The sequence below is a fragment of the Crocodylus porosus genome, unplaced genomic scaffold, assembly GCF_001723895.1.
Source record: "Crocodylus porosus isolate Cpor-Errol unplaced genomic scaffold, CroPor_comp1, whole genome shotgun sequence".
Classification (NCBI taxonomy): domain Eukaryota; kingdom Metazoa; phylum Chordata; order Crocodylia; family Crocodylidae; genus Crocodylus; species Crocodylus porosus.
Window position 1 is genome coordinate 26,495,951 of NW_017728914.1, and position 19,751 is coordinate 26,515,701.

General features: G+C 43.4%; 1 protein-coding gene across 4 annotated transcripts in view; it reads left to right on the forward strand.

The window, feature by feature from the left end:
- ACSL6 (acyl-CoA synthetase long-chain family member 6) overlaps positions 1-19,751 on the forward strand; it is a 108,235-nt gene that overhangs the window by 28,886 nt on the left and 59,598 nt on the right. For 2 of the 4 annotated variants that reach the window (XM_019535051.1, XM_019535048.1), the window contains exon 2: positions 17,299-17,519. In XM_019535051.1, the coding sequence (XP_019390596.1) occupies positions 17,299-17,519 (221 nt within the window). Of the gene's footprint in view, positions 1-6,036; positions 6,189-8,819; positions 8,907-17,298; positions 17,520-19,751 lie in introns of those variants that run through there. The other 2 variants (XM_019535050.1, XM_019535049.1) reach the window with 2 other exon arrangements.

Below are 19,751 nucleotides of genomic sequence, written 5' to 3' on the forward strand. Positions count from 1 at the left end.
GGGGGCTCTTGCCTTGCCCACAGATTGTGCCAGGGCTGGGGCAGGGGTGGGCTCCCTTAAGTGCCTTGGCCTGCTGGCTTTGCAAGGGTCGCTCAGTGGGCCAGCAGTGGCGGTAGTCCCCCCATTCCCCAGCAGGCTTAGCTTAAAGCCCGTTGGAGCAGGTCAGCCAATCTGGCTGAGAAGAGCCTCCCCCGCAGCGGAGAGAGGTGGAGGCCATCTCTTTCCAGCAGCTCGCTGCCTCTCTCGCCAAAGAGCAGGCTGTGGTCATGGAAGCCAAAGCCTTCCCTGTGACACCAGCTCTTGACTTTGGCTGGGAGGTTAAGGCATCTTGCTGTGGTTCCATCAGCCTATGTCTGAGCCCACTAAAGACTTTTGCCAAAGGCCACTCCCAGCTGTAAATGGGTCCCAGGTCAGTCAGGTCAGGGACTGAAAGGTGGCCAGGTGTAATGTTAACCCCATCACTCCTTTGTGTGTCAGTGGCTATAGCAACTGGTGTCCAGTAGACTGGTGAGTCAGGCAGACCCTTAATTCTTTTCGATGGTCTCCAAGGACTACCCCTGCTCTATAATCAAATAGCATCAAGTGATTTCTTTTGTTTCCTGAAGTAACTATATTAGGACTTTAGCCCTGGAAAAACTTAAGCTTGCCTTTATGTGCTAGGGATGCTCCCATAAAAGAGACTCAGTGGAAGGGTTGGACTCCAGGTAGGGAAGAGAAGCAGAGTCCAAGTCCTTGGTTGAAGAGGGGGTGGGGGTGATAACTACCTATCTAGGCTGGAAAGGGGTCTTTGTCCAGCAGGAGTTGTCCAGAGGGTGGTCACTGGAAGGGCTTCTGGGCGGATAGGTGGTGTGGCATGGTGCTGGTCCAGATGGAGAGGTCCATGGTTCCTGGATGAATCAATGTGAGGTGATGGCCCATTTGTTCCAGGCCATTCAGTAGAGGCCTGCTACCATTGTATTTCAATCATTCCCAATCACTCTCATTCATCCGGGAACCAATTTACATGGGAAGGGTACGTGACTCATACAGTTGCGACACAGGAGCTGCCCAGGCAGAGGACACAAGATGGAGACTTGACATACAAAATGGAAACTTGACATTACTTTGGTTCGCTTACAAACACAGGCCTAAACCATACAATGTCCATATGAAACAATAAAAATCAATACAAAAATGATAATAATACAAGATACAACAGTAAGAATTAATAATACAATATAAAACAGTGGATATCCAAGACCAAAAACTTGCTGCCAAAATAAAAATGTTAAAGCTTACCCTAAGTCTGAGTTCGCTTATGCTTGTCTACAGGGAATAGAGAGGGAGAGAAAGAAAAGCCAGAAATAATTGGGGAAGGGAAGGGAATGCATATCTATCATATATATATGACCCTACTGCTTTATATATATATAAAGAAAAACTGGGGTTTTTGCTACAAAGTAAAGTATGCATGAAGTGTTTGGCAGCAGTAGAGTCTTAATTATCTTCAGAAGCCGAGCAAGAGTGTCGCAGGTGACTCTTATCAAATGTTTCTGGGTCTGAGTCACAGTCTGCTCCCTTATATTCACCCACCATGCCTTGATGAAAAAGAAACAGGGAGGCTAATTGTTGGAAACTGGAATAACATGAGACTGTGATGGATTCTCTTCACAGGGCTCTGCCTCCTCTATCCCCTGTCCTCACCAGCCCGTATGGTGGATATAAGATTTTTCCATAAGACCTGCACTTTGAGTAATCAGCTAGGGAGCAGATCCTGGCCAACCAGCCCCATGCCCTCTCAAGGTCCACACTTTCTTTTACAGATTCAAAGTCCAGATAACTGCTTAATGTGAGCCTCCCTACCAGCACCCCTTTTCTCCCCAGTTGGCTCTGGTAAAATACTTCATAGGGGTCTCTGGGATCAAATCTTATAAGCAGTCTTACCTTAAGTCCAACATCCTGAACCTGGGACTACTAGTCACAGTTCCTGAGGCTGGCTATCCTCCACCAGCTGTCTGCTATCCTGACCCCAATGTTTCTTTAGCCCGATGTCTTTCTCCAACAAGCATCTGTCCTTGAACTGCATAGCCCCAAGGCCCTTATTCACTGCTGTTAGGCCTATTTCTGTTCCTCTGCACAGGTCCACATCACTCCTGACTAGGAGATAGTACTCTCTATCCCCTCTCCAGGGAAGAGTGTGTATTTGCCCTCATACCTTTAAATGAGTCAGCTCCTGTGCTGTTCAGTTGCTGTTGGCTCCTTGTCCCACATGATTCTTGGTAGCTGGGAGATCTTCCACTCTGAGCTTCAGATATTTCTAGGTTAACCTCAGGTCATTTTTCATGGCTGCCATGCACAGCTGCAAACCCTCTCAAGTTGACAAGTGGGTCAGGCGGGCCCCTAAGGCTGTCCTACTTATCCCAAGAAAGGGATCAATTCTCCATGGCCCATGGTAAGTTTCCCAGTGAGGCAAATGGGGTCGTGGTGCCAATTTATGGCCCAAGAAGCAACGAGCCTAGTTATCACCATGCTTCTGCATGTAATGGGGTCTGGGAAACCACTTTCTATTACAAAGAGCATATTTAAAAAAGAATACTTCAACCAGCATAGCTAATGAGTCTCGAAGAGCTGGAAGCAATTGCATAGAATAAGAGGAAGAAGCTTTAATCAATCAATTTGTAACTTAGCCATAGATTTTACAAGTCTGAAATTACTAGTTGCAAGGATTAGGCAGATGAACAATGTGGAGGTGTAGGATGGCCTTAGCCGAGCATCTAATTTGCATGCAAATGGGATCACACAAATTATCTTAATTACCTTCCTCCAATGGAAGTTAATTCTGTTTCTGCTTATTCACCAGCAAAGGAGGAAATATCAGATATTTACATACACAAAATGACCATGCGAGGAATCATATACTACTGGCATCAAGTTGAAAACTAAACGATGAATCTCTCAGTGGCTACATCATTTGCTGTTGTATTATCAACAAATAAGAGAGCTAGTGGGATTTTCAAGTAAAATTGGGTGTTTCAACCCCATTGCAATTCATATCCCTTGCAAGTTTAAAGGGGTTTTGGTACCAAGGGGATTTAGGCTCTCTTGGAAGGCCTAAAACAAAATGTCTGTGTAATAAGAAAGGATGCTGAATACCTGCTGTTATTTCTGATACCTCAGATGCATACAGATCCTGATTCTAATTCTCATTCTTCTCAAAGCAATCTGAGTTCTACCATTGACTGAAGCAGGTTTAGACACATATTGGACACACACAATCCATTATTCAATCCAAAAAATAGTCTCTGCCAACTTTAAATACAAATCTAGAAATGCATCTCTAATTTAGATTATAAGTGCTTGAGGGCTGAGTCCTGATCCTGACCAAGGCTTTAGGGCACATGCTGAGCCTAAATATATCATAAGAAAGTGTCTAATGTAAAGCAGAAAGAACAGAATTGAAGAGCATTCTTGAATGCTGTCACTTTTTACTAGTGTACCTACCATAAATTCATTGGTTAGAATATTTACAGAAAGTAAGTACAAAGTAGGCACAAATACCAATATCCATCAATATGTTCGAACACATGGTTAGCTCAAAAGTGCATTACTACCCATGTTACATGCTTCTTGCATTGCAGTGGATGGCACATAGTGAAGGTACATCGTGCACAAACATAGAATCATAGGAAAACAGGGCTGGAAGGGACCTGAACAGGTCATCTAGCCAAACCCCAGGGAGGACTATTCCCATATAAATCATCCTTTATGTGTCTGAAAGAATATAGAGCAAGAGTGTGGACTGTCCAAAGCGGGAGGGTGGGTGGGGGAAGAATTGTGTCAAATTATGAAACCATGTCATAATCTCAAGGAGAAAAAGGGGGTAAAGTTTAAGAATGTCATAAGTAGCATTGAGTTACAATTGGCCAATAAGCCCAAATAATTGCAGAATAGCACATAATTAGGGCTCATTAATTGCCGCTGAGTATAATGGGTCACTGTGTATACAAGTGAAAAGAAAGTACAGTGTTGGTCGTCAGCTGCTGTGATTAACCAAGACATGTGGTAACCAAGGTTTAGACATCTAAGATGTTTGTGGAAATAAATATGACAAATAAATGTGTTTCAAATTTATGACAAATAAATAGGCCACTGTTTCAGAAGTTTGTGTTTGCAGTGCGGACAGGCAGAGGGATACTTAGCAATGTGCTCTCAAACTTGCATAAGCCAAGTCTCCTTTTTGTTTTCACTGCTGGGTTATTGATTCAGGGGTGTGCATTTGTTCTGATGTGGTTCCATATGCTTTTGGTCTATACACGTCTTTCTCCTTCCAGACCATCTGTTGTTCTTGTGCTTCATTGTACTCAGCTTTTGTTACACTCCCGTCTTGCAGTGTAATTCTTCCACAGTGTCTTCAGCACTGGAAGTCTTATGAGGCTACATGTTGCAGTCAACATCAAAGCACGGCCATAGAATTCCTGTTTGTTGTTAATGATGCCACAGCGGTTCTCTGCCAACTTCAGGGTATGGCACTGCCATTTCCATTACTGCTATAGTTTTAAATAAATGAAAATAGAGGAAGGACTTGTCTCAACGAGCTGCACATGAAAAGGTGGCAATGTATAATTTTATGTGCCTTGATTTCCCCAGCTTATTTCACATTTCTGCTAGGTAGAGGTGAGGCTAGGGGCAGTGTTTAGAGTTCAGATATTGCATTTGATGCTGAATCGGAGGTGGATTTAGAGTCCAGGTTTGATGGTGTTGAAATCCGACTAGCTATTAGCCGAGAAGGTGGCTCGTGGGATCAGCTGTTCTCATGAGACTGTTGCCAGCTTAGGCTGAAATCTTGTGAGACTGCCAACCTATCCTTGTGAGACTTGGGCTGCAATCAAACCAGAACTTACAAATCCCTCAGTTTGGATCTGAACCAAATCACCGAGACTGAAACAGGATCCACATCATTTCCTACCACCTGAAATGTGTAAAGGCCCATGGTCAAAATTGTATTTGGACTGTGTTTAATTTTAATTATAGCAGTCATCATGAATTCATAGCCTGTGGTCTCCAAAGGTCCTGCTTTCCCCATCTGAGTTAATGCAAGTCAACAGTAGCTGAGCAGCATTTAATGACGCCAGTTGTTACCATGATTGCTTTCCCACTGAGTCCTTTCACGAGGCTTCTAAATTATATTGTGCTGGCTAGGGATAAAAATCACAAATGTTTACTATCATTATTGTTACACTGCATCTCTTTCTGCTGTTATGAATCTCGGATAAATGGATTTCAGTTATAAAAGAGGATGATAGTTCTTTTCAAGTGTCTGGAGGCTACTTTCAATAGAGTTTTTCACAATAGAACAGCAGTGGAAATATACTTCCTGTGCATGAACATGCAAAATGCTTTCTGCATGATGCTACTTTAAAATGTAAGTTTGAAGAAAAAGACCCAGCAGCATTCATCATGATGGCTTATCCACTCTGATGCATATTAATTGCTGTTCCTGAGAGTATGAGGCTTTGCTACTACATGATTTGCCTGAGAGAGAAAAAAAATTCTTAATAAGTCAGATATTGTAAGGCAGTTATCTTAGTCACACTCTAAAAGCTTTCTCCCATTTAGTTTTCTTATTATATTGTGTCATAATGATGATCATTTTCCCTCTCGTGTATTCTGTGCAGTGTCTGCTGTAGTTTATAACAAAGACTCTGAAAGTTTGTCTTTGAGTTGTACTACTTTTCTGACCAAATATAGTAACTAATATTCTGTAGCTATTATGCCCTGCACCTGTGTGTTTGTGGGTATTTTAATAACACTTGACCTGCCTAAGCATATAGTGCATGTTCCAAAGCACGTTCAAGCCAAATGGGACTCTTTTACACTGAGTTTGAATCAGGCCATTAGAGACCAGCATGATGTTTTGGAGCAAAGGGACAGTGAGTCCCAGTAGCAATTTGAGCCGTGCATCTGTGGGGAACTAGAAATATCAAGGAGTTGATCCCGCCTGTTTTGCAGAAGGGGTGGGGCTTGCATAACGCGTTTGAGTCCAGGGAGTTGGTTTGGATTCACTTTACAGTCTTGAAGGAGGTCGCCTACACTTCCAGTGCTGTATTCTTTATCTGCTGCTCCTGAAAGGGTAGGGAAGGAAAGGAAAAGATAGTCCTGCATCAAAGGATGTATGGCTGAGAGCATCTTCAAATCCCCACATGGACCAGGTAAGTAACTAAACTTTGATTCAGTGTCTGGCCAGATGAAGCTCCCTCTATCCTTTGCTTCTCTATCCTTTGCAAGGCAAACCCAGCATTTCTTTGCAAAATCTATCAACCTTATCCAAAGCCAGTAGCCTGTCACTGGGTATAAAAATAGTCTCTTCTGTCAATCAACCTTTTGATCATAAAAAACACCCTTTCTCGTCTGTAGCAGCTGGTGGTGTGAATTCTTGCCACTGAGCATGGTAATGAGCATGGTATTCCCCTTCAGTCCCCAGAGGCCCCCAATAGAAGTCACTGAGAAGTTGAAACAATAATCAAAGGATGCGTGACCATTTAGTATTGAAGACCCTAGGATCTACTGGAAATTGCTCACATTTCAATTATGTGCAGTATATTTGATATGAAATGTATAATGTATATAGCTGTAAAATGTATGTAAATGTATAATGTATATAGCTGTAAAAAGATTTGCCAGGATTACAATAGGTATTATTTAAACAAGCAATTTTAATTTGCACTACTTTAATAGCAAATAAAAATAATTGCTGGTTTTGAGTATCCATTTCTACTTTTTTTAAAAAAAAGCAAAAATAAAACATGTAAACTCAGTGAGTGAAAATTGTCAGGGGCTGATATTAAACCCAATATGATACCAGCCTATGCAGCAAAGGTCCCTGTTATCAACTTTGCTGTTGAGAGCATTCTGACTTTTCTTTTATTGATAGAGTGGTGGGGGAGTCCGTGGAAACAACATAATGGTACAAATTCTCTTCTCTTCTACAACAGTAGAATTTTACTAACGTCACTAGAGTTGCAGCCATAAGCCCCATTTTTCGGGACCAAAAAAATTAGACAGTATTCGGCAAATGCATTGTAAGATAGAGCTTTACTGGTTCTAAAAGCTGTTTCTGTAGTCTAATTTTCTCACTGAATGAACTGCCTCTAAATCTGACTCTTTAGTTGGAAAGGTTTCAGTTCTAGTAAGTTCTCTGTTTCTCCAGCTGTCGTCACTTTAGATATGAATGAGCAAATGGAACAGTTGTCAAGGACACCAGTTGCAGGGAAAAAGCATGTTGCTTTTGTAGCAAATGCTGTGCAGCAAGGAAATGTTCTTTTACTGGAGCCAATCAGGAGAGAAGACTTCTAGTGCCAGGGACTCTGTGCAAGTTTTGGGAATTGGTAGAGAGTACAGTGTGGGCACGCTGTTAAAAAAGACAGTGTTTTTCAATCCTTTTTTCATTTGCAGACTCCTAAAATATTTTGAATAGAGGCGCGGACCCTTTTGATCATTGGGTATTCATATACTTTTGATTGATCGTAGTTATCTTTTGTGGACCCCTTAGACATAGTGTGTAGACCCTCAGGGGTCTGCAGACCACAGGTTGAAAACCACTAAACTAAGACATTGATGATACTTGCTATAGATATTTAAAGCTCTTCTGTGTATTGTAAAATTGCATATGTGCTTTTTCAGCAAAATAAAATTCTACTATTTTTTTTTTTACTTGTGTCTAAGCTAGGGACAGCCATTCAAAAAGCCTGAGCCTGAATTGATTCAATCTTTGCAGGTTAGTCTAACTTGTATTGAATCAGTTTGCAACTGTACAGACATTCCCTCTGGACTGAGGAAATGCAGGCACATGCCTGCAGTGGCTCAGACTAGAAACCAGGGGGTGCTGAGCTGGGGGCGGAGGGGTATAGCCAGGCCCTGGCAGGAAGCTCTGATTAAGGAGGGTTGTAAACCCCCACCCTGCCTCCATGGTCCCAGGCTTTTCCTTCCTTGCTTCTCCACGGGTGGGAGTGTTGCCAGACTCCATCTCTGGGCTAGCACTCTGAGGCAGAAGGGGGGGGGGGGATGCAGTGCATGCATCTGTTGATGATATTGAGCTTTTCAATTTTCCTCTCCCTGCCTCATACTGCAAACCTGGCAGGTGAGGGAGCCAGCACGGAGCTGATAACACAGCATTTATCAGCCCATCAAGAAACCAAAAGCCTCTCTCATTAGTTCAAGCTCTTCTTAAACAGCTTTTTCCGAGGAAGGGACAGAAGAACATTACTAGCTGACCTGTTGATTAGCTCCAAAAAGCACTAAATAGATACTTTTCTGTCTGCCTGTCCCAGTGAAATTGGAGACACACACAGCCACCTTTCAGCATTAGTTTGCATACTACATGCCTAGGATCTGTGCAACCGGGGTCCACGCTGTGGGAAAGGGGAGGGAGGTAGGGTGGATTCCTGCTTGAGCAGAGAACAGGCCTGCAATCCCCACTGGAGCTCTGCCTAGGGAGCAGTCTGGAGCGGAGAGCCCAGCCTAACTCAGCCCTGGGCTGCAAAGGATCTGGGATGCTGGGGACTCTGACTTTACTTTAACCAGGAAGGGGTCTGGGACAGACATTGCATAAACTGGTTTGACCCAAATCAGTTAAGTCTGATACTACATTCAACCAAGTTTATCTTAAACCAGTTTCTGTCATTTTGAAACTGGTTTATGTGAACTGAACTTCTGTTCTGTTACAGGTTTAAACCAGTTTCTGGTTACTTAAACTGGTTTATGTGTAATGTTTGTCCCTAGCCCTAGAGATAAGGGAGGGTGCAAGCATACATGTAAATCCCACTCTTCTTTATCTACTGCTCCTGAAAGGGTAGGGAAGGAAAGGAAAAGACAGTCCTGCATCAAAGGATATATGGCTGAGAGCATCTTCAAATCCCCACATGGACCAGGTAAGTAACTAAACTTTGATTCAGTGTCTGGACAGATGAAGCTCCTTCTATCCTTTGCAAGGCAAACCCAGCATTTCTTTGCAAAAGTTATGTTGAGGCATAGCTGAATGATAAAGGAGTTTTCTTGGGACTTCTAGTTTTTAGAACACAAATTGGGCCTGTGATGCAATGGTAGGAACATTTTCATAGCGTAGCTTCACTGGACATTGTTAAAACTTAAACTGTGTTATACAAAACATATGGGACTGATTCTGCTCTAAGTATGTAATGGCTTGAAGGTGTGGTATAAATGGTATAAGGCAGGCATTGGCAGCCTACAGTCTATGGGCCAACAGTGGCCTGGCAGGCAATTGTATTTGACCTGCAAAGCCAGGATATCAGCAGCAATGGAGTCCGCATGCGGGGACAAAGGGCTGCTGGCTTGGAAGTGGTAGTCCACTTTTGGACTCGTAATTCATCCCACCATTTCTAAGAGATTGCCAACCCCTGATATACATAAAGTGGCATTTTGGCAGCTAGAGATCTCTTGAAATGTAGCATGATGCTATCCAGTAGCTATTTAATGATATATTTGTAGGTTGTAATGATTTATACCGGTCTCCTTGGGATAATGTATTTGTAGTACTTTAATTTCCTTTAGATAAATTAAGCAATTGAATAAGCCCCAATTAAATGACGCTGTTGGGTACTAAGGTTTAGTTCTGCTTGATGTGCAAATCCACATTCAGAGAAAACACTAGAATTTACCCTTCCAAAGACTCTAATTGTGACACTCTTCAAAGTTGAATGATAAATTAACAGTCACAAAATAAACATATTTGAATGACTTTCAATACAATATTAGTTTCAGTGCAGTGCTTTGTGTAGCTTGGGTATATGGGAATGTTTTTGTTTGTTTTTTTTAACTATAATTGCTTTATATCAGATTGCAATAGAGCATTTTTATACTAATACCTCTTTGAGCGGAGTAAGCTGCTCTGTGCTCATCACAAAAATAGTGAACGTTCTAGGAGTCGTGTCAATAGACTGTCTTTTATTATAAGACCTATAATACGGACTTATTTTCCTGCCCCACTTAAGGAGGCTTTTGAAGGTACTGCTCTCAGATACTGAACATTTGGAATTTTAGAGCTGTCAGAGTGATTAGGCTTTAGAGGAACTCAATGATTTACTGCAGAGGCATTATAACTGGAGAAAGTTTTCATCCTAAACCTGGAGACAGTCCAGAGGTTTGAGACATCTTAGGACCTTTTGTCCACATTTATACCCTTGCATTGTCACCCTTCTCTAGTCTGTTTCCCAGCTTTTCTTTTTTTACTCTTTTTTGTCTTCCCTTCATAAAAATAATTTAGAAATCTGATGGAAATGTTGAAGCTTCAGCTTAAATGGTTTAAAACTTCAAATGGTTTTTCCTGGAATATTACCAAGGGTTTACATACCTGAGTAGTATTAGAGAGAACTCGCCAGCATGTTGAATGCCAGTGAGATTTTGTATTGTACACCAGCAGAAAATATTTCTGGTTACTATGGTACCTATGGTTATATAACAAGAATTTGCTCCATGAAACTAAGCTTGTTATAGGCAATGGTACCATGGGACAAAACAGAGGAGTAATTCTGACACATCAATTTGCTTTCATTCTTAGAGGTAAGTTAGCAAAGGGGCATCATCCCTTGCTGGGAAGGTTCCTTCTTTTCCCATGTGAAAGGCACCAGGTAAAAACTGAGTTTTGTTTGTCTGGGTTATGCAGAAAAGTGGGAGAAATGAACCCACAAAGGTTATATCATTTCTCTCTCTCACGCTGTCAGGCTGTGAGCATATTTTGCCTATGGACTACGTGCATCTCTAATTTTATTTCTGTAAAGCACTTGTTTTTTTAAAGTATGCACGTACCCATTTTAGCTACATGATGCTATAGGACAGGAGTGTCAAAGATCTGGCTCACAAGCTGAATCCAGCTCCTGGTGCCGGCCCTGGGTCTCAGTTGACCCGCAGCTGGCGCTCACCAGACAGGGCCCACTGGGACCCACCCTGCATGTCGCACTCCTGCAAGGCCAGTCTGGAGATGTCAGATCCAGCATGCATGGTGTCTGCTCTATCTGGTATGGGACACAAACCACACACAGCACCTGCTTCAGCGAGTCCAGAGCATGTATTGTGTGTGGTACAGTCCTGGACCAGCCATGGAGGGGTCTGGATCCAGCATGCAGGAGTGGGGAGGCCTGTGGGCTCAGTCTGGCCCATAGGGCTAACCCTAGGGCATTCATCTGGCCTGTGAACTGGTCCCTCACCACTTACCTGGCCCCTGGGGCCAAATGAGTTTTGTCACTGCTGCTATAGGAGAACATTTCAGGTTGGCAGAAAGCAATTGCCCAAGCAGAAAGTTAGCCGAGACAGTGGGGCTGAGGGCCAGATTACCTCTAATGACCACACGAGTTCACAAATGATAAATGTACCTGATATACTTAATTGATATCCACTCTTTGATTATATTTGAGATTTTATTGCAGGAGATGGAGTGAATGCAATTTAAATGTTTTCCTCTGTGGGTCATGTGGGAACTTTGGTGATTATGTTATATTTTATAATGTATCACCCACCAGCAGATGCTATTAACAAGAGGTTAGTTTCATGGACCTGCTAACGTTGTTCCTATAAAATAGGAATGTATGATGTAGAGAACCAAACAGTCCCATTCAGGTTGCATTCCCACTAACCTCCCCACCCTTCAAACAATTGTAAATAAAACGTCAATTGTTTAGAAGTTTAAATATAACACCCTACTCTCTGGAAGGTAAAAGCCACAGCTTTGATTTTACCCTGAAATATCTCCACAGCTTTCAAAATCCACATCTTTCTTAAATTACACCATGCTAGCATCTAGCAAAGAGCTCAGCGTGTCACCAGATACAGGCCAAGCCCATGCAATAATATGCCAATGTATGCTGAGATGTAGATGAAGGTGGAGTCAGCTTTCCTCTCTTACATACAACATGTACATGCTTCTGGACTCTACCGAGGTCCTGGGCCACCTTTTCGCTTCAGATCAAGAGTTGCCTTCAGGCAACCAAGGTCTAGAGTAACCCTCTCTGGTCACAGTCTCAGCTTCCAAAGTTTACCGTGGGTGTGTAATGCTTCATCCCTCAATGAATAGTCCCTGATATTAAGTATAAGCAAGTTTTGCCTGGCTAATGTTAAATACAATATCTGTAGTGAAGAAGCTTGAATTCTTAGACCGTTGACCTCTTCCAAACTGTACATATATTTTCTTTTTCCCCTCTAAACCTTTTTCCTAGTTTCTTGTTTAGTATTTGCTTGATAGGTGGCTACATTACTGCTCACAAATGGCTGTTGACAGAGGTGTTATCCAAACCATAAGGACAGGGACAACATTCAGTTTAATCCGAACACTAGTCAAATCCTTTCTCCATTTCACAGGCACCAACTCACAAACTTTGCCAATTAACTTTGGAGTGAGTGTGATTTGGAAGCTGGTCGTTTAAGCAGAGCTGGATGAAACTTTTGGACTAACTGTCTGTTTGCAGAAAGATGCATTGATTTGCAATGACCTCTACAGCTGTTGTGGCCTGGTACTGGAAACCTGCAGTTTTTCACATTGACTATTTTTTAAATCGTGGCTAATATAGTGTTGTGGAAATGCTGTTGCAGGACAAAGGAATTGATGCTTGGGACATGCCTGCTTATTGGTCAGCTGTGCTAACTCTGACTCAGTAGGGGCTGCTGTTTTGTGAAAGTGAGGCTGAGTTCCCAGAACAGTATAATTGGACGCTACATGAAAAATCAGATCTCTGGAAAAGTGCTTAGATGGACAGAGAAACAGACATTTAGGAACAGAAACATAGGGCAAATATTTTATTAATATTTATGATTATTGCTGAAGGGCTTAGAGGCCCCAACCAGGGTCCTGACATTAGTGCTAGTTTGATTTTTTGTATCTGTTAGGGAGGATGACAACTGTATGCACAAATGCACAAACCCCTCCCGTGCAGGGGACCCACATAGAGATCCAATAAGAGTTTGTGCAGGTGCAACCTTTCCCTGCAAATGAGCATCTGTACAGCCAGACATTTGGGCTGACAAGGCTGCTGTTGACAAAAAACCACACGTTTTGTTTCACTGTCCTTGTACCCTGCTCTCCTCCTTGTTCATTTGCCATATGCTAAGGTTTCAAGTCCTTCTCCCCACTCCTTTGTGGGGAGAAAGAGGAGGGGGAGCAGGGTTGCTTTTAGGTTACATGTGTGTCCAAGATACACATACTATTAAATATATATTGAATATATACTGTGTGTGTGTATCAGTCTGCATCTAGACGTGTATATATAATATTACTCATCTGCCTCTGCTAGAACAGTTCTCTCAAGCAGAGTCTGCATGAAGTAACAAAAAATGTATTGGAGATAATAGGCCTGACCTTCAGTGTATCCTAAGTCCCAGGACGAGAAGCATGGTCTTTGTTCATTTCAGTGCTTCTTTTGTCCATTAAATCCTTGGTCCCCCTTCCCGGGAACAGAATGGCTTCCATTAATCACCCAGTGACTATGCAGACTGAGAAGAGGCCAGAGGGCAAGAGGGAAAAGGATGCTTAGATCCCTTTATCATAAAAGCTGTTTTTTTTCCCTCTAGAAATCTGACCACTGATGCAGATTTAAATTGTGCCCTGGCTGAAAGGAGAGTATTAACCCTTTAACTCCTTTCCCATCCCAGTCATTTACCTAATTTAGGTTTGTAGGTTTAAAACTAAGAGGTCTCTTCAGAGTTTACTTTCCTCAGTCCGTTTCAGGCAGGTATTGAAAACACTCGCTACGGCTTCTTGTGTACTCTGCCGTTGATGAATCTGCTGCACACGTATCAGTTTTCCGCCAGTGTAGTTCCATTGACGTTAATGGAATAACTTCCTGTTTACGCCTGGGCGAGGGAGAAAGCTGGACTCTGTGCAGGAGGCCCAGAAGCCATTGCAGAGAGTGGAGACTGCATCCTTTAGATTTTTATCACACAAAAATAAAAGGCAAAGGAACATGATAATGCACCTGTCTGCATTATCGAGCAGCCTCAAGGAGTAGTTGGTAGGTTGGTAGGGTGGCCTTGAGGCAAGATGAAGGGAGGCAGCATAGCATATTCCCATCATGCACCACCACAAGGCATACCTCACTGGGGGCTCCAATTTGACCATGTTGAAAAAGCTTTAAGCGAGGCACTAATTGCCCTAATGTCATACTACATCGAAAACCAGTTATGTGCCAACCCAGCAAAAACATAAGTATGTGCCTTCCATCTGAAAAACAATGAGGCCAACAACCAGCTCAACATTACACAGTCTGGGACCCCACTGTCCTGCTGTCCAAACCCAGTTTACCTTGGAGTCACCCTCAGCTGAACCCTCTAGAACAAAGAACACATCATGAAGACAAAAGCGAAGGTGAGCACTCATAACAACAGTTTATATAAGTTCACCAACTCAAAACGGGGAGGTAACCCCTCAACCATCCAAACCACTGCTCTGGCTCTCAGCTTTTCCTCTGCTGAGTACGCATGTCTTGTATAGGAGAGATCTAGTCATGCTAAGTGCCTTGACCTGATCCTGAATGATAGCTGCTGATGCATCACAGGATGCCTGACGCCTACTAGCCTAAATAGCATGTACCTGCTGGCTGGCATTGCTCTGCCTAACATCAGAATAGCAGCGGCCAGCAGGATACAACAATGAAGATGTGAGACAGTAGTTACATGGCCATCCCACAGCACACAAATATCTGAAATCATGTGGGAGCTTCCTCACTAGCACCCAACCTCTCGTTACCACACCCAAGGAGATGTGACTACAAATGTGGAATGAGAGGCTGAAGAAAATGGCCAGTCCATCAGATGAATCTTTACCACCAGGGGTTGATGATCCATGGCCAAAGTGGTGATGTCTCGTCTGTCAGACACTCCAAGGAACTAACAAAGAAGTGGGGGGCTATCATTGGTTCCACCACCTGTGACTGTGGCACAGAGCCTCCGACCATGCAATACCTGGTGCAATGCCTGCTACTCGAAAGCACACGTACAAGGAAAGATCTCGCTAAGTACAATAAACAAACACAAGCATTTGGTCAATGCATGTAGAGCTGTGAGAAGAAGACCGGGGGTTTCCTACACCAAAGGGATTTTGGCATACTTGGGAATTCCACAAGACAAATTATGGAGTGGGAGGAGAAGCCAAGATGCCTATTCCAGCTCTCAGACAGCGATGGCTTCCCCACTCCTTGGCTGCTGTACATACATGCATATCAGCTCTGAGTAAGGCCTGGCTCACTTGCTCGGTGTACTGAATGACTCTGCCAGCTACAGTTGTATTTAGCTATGTTCCAGGTCAACTGTTTGCCTGTTTTGTTTATGCAAAAGCTTCACTGCACTGATACAAGAAAGAAGCAGAGATGCCAGGACCCCCTTCCTATTTATACCACCAAAAAACCCGCAACTTCCTGAGCTCTAAAGGGGAGTGATTTTGACATTCCTAGGTGTTTCCACGACTGTGACAAGTTAGCTGACTTGTCTCAGAGAATATCTCCTACACAGACTGCTCTTTTTATGGAAGGAAGCAGAAAAAAGAGGTTATATGCTTCCTCCCCCTTGACTGTAGTTCTGCAGGGAAAGCAAATCATTTCAATTCCATGGCTAGCCTTTCTAGGGCCAGACTTACCACATGGGGTGATTGTGGCTATAAGTTAATGTTAATGCCTAACAACCTTGACAGTGCTCCCATTTAAGCTGAGGATCTGCAACTCGAAGGATTTTTCTTCCTGTTCATTCTTGTCTCCCTTCTGTACCTCTGGTCAAAAGAAAAGATGCAGCCAGAAAATAGTCCAGTAAAAAACACTTCGGTTCAGGGTCAAGTACCCAGGGCCAACGTGGCCTAAAACATTTGCTGTCATCTGCTGCTGGCCTGAAGATTGTGCCCCATCCCTGTCCAACATTGATCAGAACATGGTGGGCCACATGTTCCTGAGCCCCAGGCTTGATTAGTGCAATTCGGTACGCATAGAAATGAAATGGAGGGGTGTGAGAAGGCTCCACTCGGTGCAAAACACGAAAGCTCTATGCACTATGATGGCACCATGCTGCTGCTTTGTTCCCTGCACGGGCTTTAGAGTGTCAGGTCTCTCTTGGCTGTTGCAGAAGTGAAGGTGCTAAACTTGCTATCACTGTTGTGGGTTCTCTCAAGCATGCTGTGCTGCTCTGGTTGGCAGCTTTCCAAACGAGAAGCAATGTGACCGCAGCTGTGTGGGTGGGCTAATTAGCTTGGGGAAGGTAGTTGGCACTGCCAGTTTTGCTAATTAGCCCACCTGAAGCACCAGACTTGGCTACCAAGTCTTCAGTTTATAGGTCAGCTTGCCTGTAGCATCCTTCAAGGAAGGATGGCCAATTTATCTTTTGAACATGCTCTGAACCTACTGTGGGATCACTCATGGCCATCTGGGACACCTTACCTTCCATCCAAAGCATGAAACGGTTGATTAACTAGGGGAAAGCTTATGACCAGAGAACGTATAACTTTCTCAGGAGCTGGACTTAGACCCTGGAGCTTGCTCCTTTTGACAGAAGAATTACAAGTGTAATTCATCCTTCACTTCAGCTTTTTCTTTATTTGTACTTCACACATACAAAACCAATATGCAGATTAATCAGGCTGTTTTTCAGCCAGTCTGGGAACATTAAAAAAAATAAAAGGAGAATAATTTTATTTTCTATATTTAGCTGTGTGAATGGTGCTACAATAAAAAAAGTAATTGAGGCCTACAACTGTAAGCAGGTGGATTGAAAGAACTTCAATCCATAATGGGCAAAAAATGACAGGCATCCTCAAAGATCAAGGATCGCAACATAGAAAAGAAGAGTTTTAAATATCTGCTGCTAAATTCTTTTCCCAGTATGTTGTTTTTAAATGTGCTGCTCTGTAATGACTGTAAAGTGTGTAACATTGGACGACCGCCTTGCTGATGGGAGCAGTGGATTCCTCTGTGGAACGGCTGCTGCCACTTCAGGTTGGCATGTGCTTGTCACCAAACCTAACCATCTTGCCAATAAAAAAATATCAAGTCACCATCTCTTCTGGGAGTCAGCCACTTGCTGTGTCCCAAAATCACCCTCTGCAGGATTTCTGTTGCCCTGTTGCTAATCAGACTTTTTTTCTGTGCCATTTGTTTGCAGCTAGGCTTGTTTTGTGGACAGCTGGGTAAATGGGTCAGCATAGCAGTAATGCATAAGAGGCTGGGAAAAAAATCCATTTCTTTGCCTGCCTTCCTAAGAAGTACAGTTCTCTGCTGCTTCTGTCGGCTGTGTCTGCCAATCCCTTTGTAGTAAAGGATTATTTTCCTTTGGGCCTTACAGAGTTCGCCATTTCAATCATTGAAAGGATGCAAGCACAGGAAATTCTGAGGAGTCTGCGGCTGCCTGAATTTGATGACTTCAGCCAATTTTTTCGCAACTTGCCGGCCACCGCGTTAGTGGGCATTGGTGCCTTTGCAGCTGTTGTCGCATACTGGTTTGCTAGCCGGCCGAAGGCTGTAAAGCCCCCATGTGACCTGCTGCTGCAGTCAGAAGAAGTTGAGGTAAGGCGAGCACTATTTATATTCAGCCTTACGAATGCAGAGGTGGGACTGGAGGCTGTGGCATGGAGATTCTGGGGACTGTTTCTACTGCCTTTTATCTTGCGTAGGCATTTATAGCCCTGCGGTATGAGTAGGCTTTCACAACCACTTCACATGGGTGCAAGTGGTTCTACGGGATGTACGGCTGCTGCGAGCCAGGCTTTCCCTATTTATTGCGTGTGCTCTGCTGCCCTCATTTGAGCTGTCTTACACAGGCCTTTGCACCATAGGTTAATTTGACCCATGCTTTCTTTTTCCTTTTAAACTCCTGGAAAACACCGTGATTCTCCCCCTTGTAGTCTGTATCTTGGGTAACCACAGGGCCCAGGAAAATTACAGTAAATGCCACTGAAAAGAAACCATGGTTTTTTGTTCACACAGATGGTGATAGTGATAATATCTGGTACCACTATGCACATATGCAGTCATAGTGACTGCTGCAGGCTTGGTTATACTGTGAAAAATTACACCTTAACCGAAGCCTGAGGTGGACTTTTACCTGCTCCCGGTGCTTTGAAGGAGCCTTAAGTTTTAAATGAAGCTGTCTCATGTTACTTTTCAAGCATATTCTTGTACTTTCTCTCACACCAAATTAATACTACTGTGGGCTAAAAGTGTATTGATTGTTTCTCCTTTAACAGAATTTCACTGTCCTGAATGATAAAAAGCATAGATAAAAATTGAGATGTCCTTTGATTTGTGACTATAAGAAAGGTGATAGATTTCTATCTCCCCCTGGCTTCTGACTCCCCTTATAACTTAGGCAAGCCACTCAACTTCTCTCTTTCTTGGGTTACTCACTCAGAAAGTATGTTGATAAAACCTGTCTGGAGTCCTGGGATGTTGAGAGAATTAACCGAAGTTCATAGAAAAATCCCGTTGAAATCTCAGGATTAGAAATGGAAATGGACCAGGCAAGGTAGTTACATTTTCATGAGATTCCCCGTGTAAAACATCAGGTGCCCCACTGACCTGTGCTCTCAACCCAACTGCTAGAAATAGAAGGAAATGCAGGGTGCTACGCGTTACTCTGGGGTTAGCCACAGTCACAATTGCTGTATGAAAGGAAATGGCCTCATTGGGGATGGTGAGTTCACTGAGCTGATTTGTGCTACGTCAGTCTGTGGGTATTGTCGAGACGCTACCACGTGGGAGCTGTTGTCACTAACATCCTCTCTCTCTCTCTCTTTCAAAGACAATACATAGGCAACAGCATGTTGTGTGCTCGTAGGCATAGGAACGTTAGAGATACCAGGGAGCTGAGGGGAACGCAAAACAGTACATGGCGCAAAGAGAGTCCAAAGCTATGGCTGAATTATTCTGGGAGGCTGAGTTAGTAGCAGAACTTGGCTGATTCCCTCGGTGTCCAGATGTACCAGGTGGTTTGTGTTTGCCAGCCCATTGCCTTTTGTGGAGCATTCAGGCTCTACGTATCTTTGTCCAAGTCCTCTTTCCAGGCCCTGGACTGCTGGGGAGTTTTCAGGAGTTGGCTAAGGAAAAGATCTAGCCCCTCACTGGATCTACTCACAGAAGAGAAGCCTCATTGCCAAAATAGCCTCTGTGCCTCATCTCCCTGTCAGGGACAATGGGGAGCAGATCCTCACTGCAGCCAGTCTACCATCTCCATCTTGTTTTCTGATTATCCCTTTCCTTGAGCAACAGGCAGCTCTCATGAAGGTGAAGCCATAGCATACAGGAGAGTGAACATTACCTACACAGGGGGTGCATCTACACGAGATGCTAACTGCGCAGTACACTAATAATACTGCACAGTAGCACGTCACAGCACAAACAGTGCTAATATGCTACTGTGCGGTATGATTAGGCTACTGCACAGTAGCGTCACTACAAAAGGTGTGCACTGGCACTACTGGTCAGTAACACCAGTTACTGAGCATTAATTTAGTACTTGATTATACAAGTATTAAACTTAATACACAGTAACTACAGTGCATTAATGAATGTGTAGATGTGCCCAGGGAGATCTACGTCCTTCTTCTAAATCCTGCTGTATCAGGAGACAAATGTGTCCTGAAGTGCCATTAGCATTCCCTTTTTAAAAGGGCAGAGAGCTTCTGCAAGCTATTCTCACTTCTGCTGCTGCACTGCCAAGCTACTGCATGAAGCTGCACTTAGCTCCATCTACAACATTATCACTAGGGTTTCAGGGGTGAGGCTGTTAATAAATTTCTG